General features: G+C 36.6%; 2 protein-coding genes across 2 annotated transcripts in view; one reads left to right on the forward strand and one right to left on the reverse strand.

Annotated features, from left to right (window-relative positions):
- LOC139811470 (uncharacterized) overlaps positions 1-1,299 on the forward strand; it is a 3,784-nt gene extending 2,485 nt beyond the window's left edge. Inside the window, exons 2-3 of the mRNA XM_071775751.1 lie at positions 5-176; positions 274-1,299. Coding sequence (XP_071631852.1) covers positions 5-176; positions 274-1,211 — 1,110 coding nt within the window. The 3' untranslated portion in view covers positions 1,212-1,299. The remainder of the gene's footprint in view (positions 1-4; positions 177-273) is intronic.
- Positions 1,300-6,462: 5,163 nt separating this feature from the next.
- LOC139811996 (phospholipase A1) lies at positions 6,463-8,544 on the reverse strand. Its single transcript, XM_071776580.1, has 6 exons — positions 7,908-8,544; positions 7,732-7,835; positions 7,255-7,565; positions 6,994-7,089; positions 6,676-6,921; positions 6,463-6,598 (listed from the first exon to the last, which is right to left on the reverse strand). Exons 1-6 carry the CDS (start codon positions 8,457-8,459, stop codon positions 6,525-6,527), a joined length of 1,383 nt encoding a protein of 460 aa, XP_071632681.1. The 5' UTR covers positions 8,460-8,544; the 3' UTR covers positions 6,463-6,524.
- Positions 8,545-8,786: the final 242 nt, after the last annotated feature.

Consider the following 8,786-nt stretch of genomic DNA (forward strand, 5'->3'; position numbering starts at 1 on the left):
ATCTTCTTCAAGCGAAGAAGCTGAAGATGAAATACTGTTTCCATTATATCAACTTCTTATACAGGGAAGGAGACGTAGCAAAGTTCAAGGCTTCCTCAATACTGTCCACTTATACAGTGATACTGTATTTAAGGAACACTTTAGATTACAGCGACGTACAGCATATCTTCAAATAGGTATATCAAATATTGTGTATTATTTACATTTCTTAAAAATACGTATTATTTATATTTTTTAATAATTTGTGTGCTATATTTATTTTTATATTTGCAGACATGTTGCAGCAGAGCGATTTTATCCCATCTCATTCTTTTGGTATGCGTAAAATCTCTGCTGAGTGGAGTTTCCTTATATTTCTTTGGTATGTCGCAAATACTGAGCCATTGCGAACTTTGGGAGATAGATTCGATGTATCTATATCTTCAACTTTTTGTGTAATACGTCGTGTTGTGGAATGGCTATTGTCAAGACTGGACGAAGAAATAAAGTGGCCAGATGGAAATGACGCCATCCTTGTAACATCGCAAAAATTCGAGACAAAACGAGGTATAAGAAAATGTATCGGAGCAATAGACGGTACACATATCGCCATTCGACAGCCTGTTGATCACCCTAGAGACTATTGCAACCGGAAAAGGTTCTTCTCTATAGTATTACAAGGTGTTGTAGATGCAGATATGAAGTTCACGAACATTTACTGTGGAGAGCCGGGTTCGCTGCATGATGCCCGTGTTTTAAGAAGTTCATTACTTTATGATACTGCTCAAAATAACATGGAAACTATTTTCTCTAATAAAACGTGTATAATAGGAGATTCAGCCTACCCATTGCTACCGTGGCTCGTACCACCATTCAGAGATAACGGTCATTTAACAGCACAACAGTCTGAATTCAATTTCTTGCACTCTTCGACACGGATGGCTGTAGAGAGAGCGTTTGGCTACTTGAAAGGACGTTTCCGTCGTTTAAGATTTTTAGAATTACTTGATATTCAATTCATCCCAAAATTAATAACAGCCGTTTGTATTATGCATAACATTGCTATAAAAGAATATGATGAGAACGAATTCTTTGCTGATGTCATTAATGACTTTCTTGTAGATAATGCCGCGGACGACAATTACGAAATTAATAATTTACATGTTAATAGAAATAGGAACGAAATGATAGATCGAAGAATGCAGATGTTTCGCGAGCTTTTTCCAGAATAGTTAAAAGTTTTGCATATATTATAATTTTTCTGTTTACTTAACTTGAAATAAGACTAAGAAAAAATACAAATTTGTATACTTTGATAAACATGGTATTTTTATTTATTCCTACCACAGCCTTTACAAACATCTCTACATAAAATTAAATATTTTGGTATCTGAAAGAACTTTTTAGATTATGTCTAATGACTTACACTTCTGCAACATTAATTTATTACATTTATTGTAATAAATGATATGATAAACTTTCAATATTTATATTAATCAAATTATATAATGTTAATCTATATTAGAATATATTTGGATTGTATCACTTATAAGAGGTACAATAAAATACAATAAAAGAAAATAAAAAATACACGCGACTATCACTCTTCAGTCTTCATATGAATGTCCATTTTTGCCAGCTTTTCCGCCTTTACGTATAAACATAAGAAAACAGGCTGGCCACTCGTTTATAGCCGCCGTGGTTGGTAATTGTCACTAGAAAACACAAGTTTACACAGCCGACTAGTAGAGCTCCGGTAACTTAGCCGGTCAACTTCGACTTTATTAATTTTCATATTTTTTTATCGTTTGTTGGTGATTGTTGGCCTAATTACAACGTTTGTTGGTTCTTAATTTTTTTTTAAATTTAAAAAGAAAAATTAGCATTAAGTTAGCCGGAAAAATTTTATTTTTAATTTCAAAAAAGCCTAATCGATGCGTAATCGTTTGCTGATGATTGTTGGTCTAATTTTAGCGTTTGTTGGTTTATTATTAGTCTTAAAAACAAAAAAAAAACTAAAAATTATCTCACATATTAAAGTAATCGAAGATTGGTTTATTTACCTACGACTTAAGCTTTATTTCTATCAATTTAAGGCTAACATCTATAAAACTGCCATATGAATATGGGCCTTAACATCGGCAGAAAATCGCGAAAAGATAAAGAAACATGGTGGTTCGCGTGGGAAGCACACACACACACACACACACACAACGGGGGGGTGCGCGAGGGGGGCCTTCGGCCCCACCCTCCCCCGCACCCACCCCGCCGGTAGGCTGCGTGGACCTCGCTTTACAACATAAAGTACATACTAAGTTGTAAAACGAAATTATAAAGCACATGCATGGAGGGGTGCAAGGGGACTTAAGGTGGAAGCACATAAAATTGCAGGAGCCATAAGCAGAAGGCAGAAGCCATATGCGCATGCGCTATGGTATTTATAGAGCTCTACAGATACCATAGCGCATGCGCATATGCCTTCTGCCTTCTGCTTATGGCTCCTGCAATTTTATGTGCTTCCACCTTTACATGCGTGAACGCACGTGAACAGAAAGGCTTTTCTCCCCTGCACCCTCCCCCATGCATGTACTTTATAATTTCGTTTTACAACTTAGCATGTACTTTATGTTGTAAAGCGGAGGCCGAAGGCCCCCCCTCGCACCTCCCCGTTGTGTGTGTGTGTGTGTGTGTGCTTCTCACGAACCACCATGTTTCTTTATCTTTTCGCGATTTTCTGCCGATGTTAAGGCCCGTATTCATATGGCAGTTTTATAGATGTTAGCCTTAAATTGATAGAAATAAAGCTTAAGTCGTAGGCAAATAAACCAATCTTCGATTACTTTAATATGTGAGATAATTTTTCGTTTTTTTTCGTTTTTAAGACTAATAATAAACCAACAAACGCTAAAATTAGACCAACAATCATCAGCAAACGATTACGCATCGATTAGGCTTTTTTGAAATTAAAAATAAAATTTTTCCGGCTAACTTAATGCTAATTTTTTTTTTAAATTTAAAAAAAAATTAAGAACCAACAAACGTTGTAATTAGGCCAACAATCACCAACAAACGACCAACAAACGATAAAAAAATATAAAAATTAATAAAGTCGAAGTTGACCGGCTAATTTACCAGAGCTGACTAGTAGCCTCAGGCTGAGTACGGATGTGTAGTGTTGTGTCGACTGTTACGGCAATTGGAACGCAACTTGTGTCGCGGTGTGCACGAAAGTGTCTAGGGATATTGCAATTGGAAAGCACCCATTATTTGCTTTTATGTGACACATATGTATATATGTATATATGTATATATGTATATATAAAATTCACGCGTAAGCATATATGTGTATATTGCAAGATTAAAGGCTCAGTCACAATGAGAAAAATAAGGAATAAGGAATAAAGGAATGTCGCATCTCACTTCAGTACACGTACATTAAAGTGAGATGCAACATGCCTTATTCCTTATTCCTTTATCTTATTCCTTATTTTTCTCATTGTGACTGAGCCCTAACAATAAGATGATAACAAATTGAAATCAACTGTAATGAATGTTTTATCCAACGAAGTATACCTCGAGTGGTTTCAGGGAATAGTTTGTTTCATTAATTAATAAACAAATTAAATATTGCAGGTACTATTTTATAATCGGGAGAATTTTCGTATATTGCAAAATCTATTTGATCGGTACGAACAATTGCTGTCATGTTGATTTAATATACGAGTATGTAATAATATCCTATCAGTGATTACCGTTGCCGTCGAATCTTTATTGGTTAAGATATATTTAAAATATTAATAGTACATTGTTTATGCCTTTATCCCAATAAAAAATATGCGATTCAAAGATTTTAAAATAAAATATGTTTTAAAACGTTATTGAATAAAATAAAACCACAATAAAAACGTTTCCTAAATCAGCATACGAATTTTAGAGAATTCTTAAAAAATGACGTTACGTTAACATTATATGTGCCTTTTAACATAGTCCATGATCTCTCGAACAACATTAAACGATAAAAAGTCTCAGAATATTGTTGCATAATATGCTAGCCCACGATTAATACATTCTTATATGTATCTCTGCAACCACCACAGAATGTGATTGCAATATCATTAAATAATACATCTCACATTAAGGAGGAAGCTGTGACAGCGTAAACGACGCTACTTTGGAAGCAGGCCTGTCGCTACTTAAAATACAAATCAGTTCGCAAATTCGGATAGACGTTGCCGTGCGCACGCACACACACACACACACACACACACACACACGCGCGCGCGCGCGCACACGCACACGCACACGCACACACACACACACACACACACACACACACGCCACGCGCCGGCATTCCCGAACTCGGCGTCCTCGGCGATCTAGGTCAAGGCCGATTTAGAAAGTAGGTCAATGTACATACAGCTGCTCGTGACAACCGCCTGCCGCTCAAGTAGGTCAAGGCCATATGTGTCACTGGGTTGGTGCGAGAAAAAAAAGTCTTCCTTATCGTTTATCGCAAATATCTGGGCAACCACCCAAGATATAGAGATGATTCAAAAAGGACTGTTTAGTTCATACTCTGCGCTATTGGAATATCACGATTTTCTTACTAACAATTACGTCCTTCCGTTTATTTAACATGATAAAGCGCGCGCGTGCCGTAAAAATCGGGCGCCAATGATTTCTGACTTTCATAAAACGCTTATATTTCGGCAACCGTAAATGATAAAAAAATGTTTAAAGAAAGACTTTGTACTTTATACTTTGCCCTATTGGAATTACTCAATTATATTACTCGCAATTATGTACTTACATTTATTAAAGCAATAAAGCGCGCGCGTGCCGTAAAGATCGGGCGCCAAATGATTTCTGACTTTCATAAAACGCTTATATCTCGGCAACCGTAAATGATAGAAAGATGATTAAAAAAAGACTTTGTACTTTATACTTTGCCCTATTGGAATTACTCAATTATATTACTCGCAATTATGTACTTTCGTTTATTAAAGCAATAAAGCGCGAGCTGGTCAAAAGAATCATGCGCCTCGCCATTCATCATGTTCATTAAACGCTTATTATATCTCGGCAACCGCAAATGATATAGAAAGATGATTTAACTGTCATTCGTTAGTTTGAAATCTGCCCTATTGGAATTAGTCATTATTAATACTGGCAATTTTACAGTTTCAATTACAAGACAAGAAAGTGCGCAAGATTTTAACGAAACGTGCGCCGAGCGACTTTTTATTTTCATTAAACACTTATCGTATATGTACATTTCGGCAATCATAAATGCTATATAGAAAAATGATAGAAAAACACAACCAAATGGGGTTTTAGCCTTTTTTCTCGTTTATAATGTTTTTTTAAAGCTGATTTCATGGATTTTTGCTAAGTATTTTTGTTGCGCGCCGACTCCTAATAATATATAGTATATAGTATTTCTTATGTTTCTTATATTTCAAGATTACCTATAACTTTTCGGGACATAGCGTCTTAACGAATCCATAATATACTTTTCGCTATTATACATATATATATGTAACAATAATTAAATATTAATATGTATTGTTTGTCAAATTAGTAATGTTTTTATTAATTACTTTTTTTATATACATATATGTATGTATGAAAAACTGAAACTGCGAATGCGGTGCTCGTGCTCGGCGGAAAGGTTATATATAGAAGCTCCGAAATGCGACGAATGACACTGCAATGGACAATGACATATCTCGAGAAATACATTTATTTTAACATTACAAGAATTCAAGTTACTTCCTTAGCATGAAATGTTGATACAAATTGTATTGATTTTTTGTTTACAATATGATAAATTATAAGACACCCGCACGGTATACGGGAGGTTCCAGATTCAAACCCTGGCTGGGGTAATATTTTTCGCAATAAAATTTAAAAACTATTTAATTTAGAAATTACATCAACTGACCAAAACCATGGTCAAAATTAATAATGTCTCGATGATTGATCCGAAAAAGTGCTGTGTGAATCCGACAAACCAAGTTGGCTCACAGTTTTTCAATGTTCATATCGAAAAGACGTTATATATTGCCAGTCACGGTCGATTTAAATTACTTTAATTGTTATTCTATATACTGGCGAAAGAAATTTATTATTCTGTTTATGATAAATTATGTTGTCATAATGACTATGATTACTTATTTATTTCCGTCTTGGGAATATTATTTTTCAAGCATGCTGTACATATCTCATTTTTAACGCCAAGATTATCACATTATGTATGATAACGTTCTCTTTGTAATTTATTGAGAAATTGTGAGAGAATAATAAGTATAGTGGACTCTCGAAATAATTTACGCGAGAGGATAAAAACGCGCAAACAAATATAAAAAATTGCAAACAAATATAAAAAATTGTGCATGTACACGCACACGCGCGCACGCGATTATTTGTATTATGCAAACAATCAATTGTAAATATCAATACATAAGAAATTATTTAAGCATATTACCACAGTACTAACACATTTATTTGCAAATAAGTTGTCTATTAGTACAATGTGCAATTTGTCAATCCTCCGTGTCGCCAAAGTGATCCTGTTGCAGTTGCCTCTTTACCTCCTCTATGACATCGGTGCTATTGGCTGTACAACAAAATGATTGTAACAAGATTGCCAAATGATTACGTAATTATTTAACGCAAGTACCACAACACATTTACCGCAAAATGGACTAATACTGGCTGTAGGCACGAAAAAGCTTCCACGCTGATTGTAGTTTTCTGCTCTAATGCCCATTTCCGTGCAGATGTTTCTACCGCATGGTTCCGCGATTATTTGTAAAAGATGCCTATATGTCAAATTCCATTGATGTGCCCAGAAACTGCAATTGTGCGCGGTATCGGATATCAAAGATTCAGTGAGATAGACGTAAGAACGTCCGTGGCTACATATCGCTCGTTTTATCTCTACAAATGCAATAATAACATTTTTTTACTCTCGTTCTTTAGTCCCCTAATAATCGTGTTACTAGCACTAACCAGTTACAGGAATCGGCAAATAATTAAAGTACGATGATTCCGATTTTGCACAGCCAGGTTGTGTTTTACCGCCATTTGGATAGAAATCAATGTGACCTATACATTAGAATAACGATTAAAAAATTAAATAAACGAGTTTTTCGTTGGGAACTTACGATCCCAAAATTATACATCGTCCAACAAGTACATCGAAGAAGAAAAAGGAGAAAGATAAAGTGCGCGACAAGCTATTGATGGATTAAGCTTCAATCAACGAGCTACCTATAGCTTCGGGTAAGCCAAGACCTAGACTCGTGAGTAATCTGCCGTTTGTATGTATCACGTCAACGAACGGTGCGTCACTTTTATGTAAGTGAACAGACGTGTCAGTATTGCGAAAACACGGCTGCGCTGGATCTAAACCGGTGATTCTCTGCACAGCCCATCTGTTCTGCCTTTTGTTTAGCTCTCTCGCAGTGAATCCGCAAATGTGAGCGCCAAGACTATGTCCTACCAGATGCAAAGGGCCCCAATTTATATTCACGCCTGGCCCGTTATTGTTGATCGTAGCATTTGTTACGTGTTCTACAAATCTAGGGTGAATACGAGCAGTACATTAGAAAGCTAGTACTAGTGTACTAGTACTGATTACTAACAATACAGTCGTTCGAAAGTGTCTCTTGGAGCTTCTTTCGAGCTTGTTGTATTACCTAGTTACAAATTACTATGTATACCGCAATGCAATTTTAGCTTACGCACTTTGATACTTGATATCCCACTATTCTGGTGTTAACCGCTGCCTTATAATAATTCCACGTATTACCGCCAGCGCTCCAATCTATTATCACCACGTTAATGTCATCCTGTACACATATACACACAAAATAAGAAATAAGCGACTGTTTAGAAAATAAGATCGCGATCGACGGACTCACCCATTCGAGTAACGCTTTTTCCATATCTCTGATCCATGTCTCCTGGCCGTGAGACAGGAAACCATGCACTATGATCACCGTCCTGCGTTCTATCTTGAAGTCTGTCCATTCTAAACCGAACTGCTCGCCGAGCACCACTTGCACGCGATGCGGCTGCTTCCTAGAGGACAAAAAAAACTGCACGTCCAGGGCGTCACTCCCGTTAGGCTTACTCCTGAAGAACCATTCCAGAGCCACCGCGACTGTCTTTCCCAGCCCGAAACAGTCTACTTGCGACGACTCGCTCGCGTTGCCTACGCGAGTGGACAACGTGTATGTAAAATTCGTCAGGGTAGTCTCATTCAATAGAGGCACAGCTTTTGTAACGAGTGTCGTTTTGTTCGATGCATATTCAAAAAGCTGATTGTGAGACACGTTCGTCGCATGCGGATTCCACAGGCGAGAACACTCTCCCATGGAACATTGATACAACACGGCAAACGCGAGAACGATAAATATCATCGTTGTGCACCTTAGCCCGTTGACTTGTGATGTGATGGCACGACACGGCATGGTACTTGTGTTACCCTCGATTAATATATATCTGTATATACGAAATACCCAATCGTTACATTTGGCTAGATAAGCCACGACTAATCTACAGAAAGTCTCTAGACAAACAACTTTTTTTCGGTCTTATACGGTCAAAGCAACACTGATTAAGCAAAGAGGACATGCCCTCTGATGATACGAATTATCCGAGAAGCCGACAGTCTTGTTGTTATATACATACAATACTATGGTTCGCTCAGAGAAGTGGAATAACGATTTAAATTTTTCAATTTGAATCGTGCCTCATTTTTTACAGGATATTTCTCTTTGTGTGATGTATCAATTAAA

Source organism: Temnothorax longispinosus, chromosome 4, assembly GCF_030848805.1.
Source record: "Temnothorax longispinosus isolate EJ_2023e chromosome 4, Tlon_JGU_v1, whole genome shotgun sequence".
NCBI lineage: Eukaryota > Metazoa > Arthropoda > Insecta > Hymenoptera > Formicidae > Temnothorax > Temnothorax longispinosus.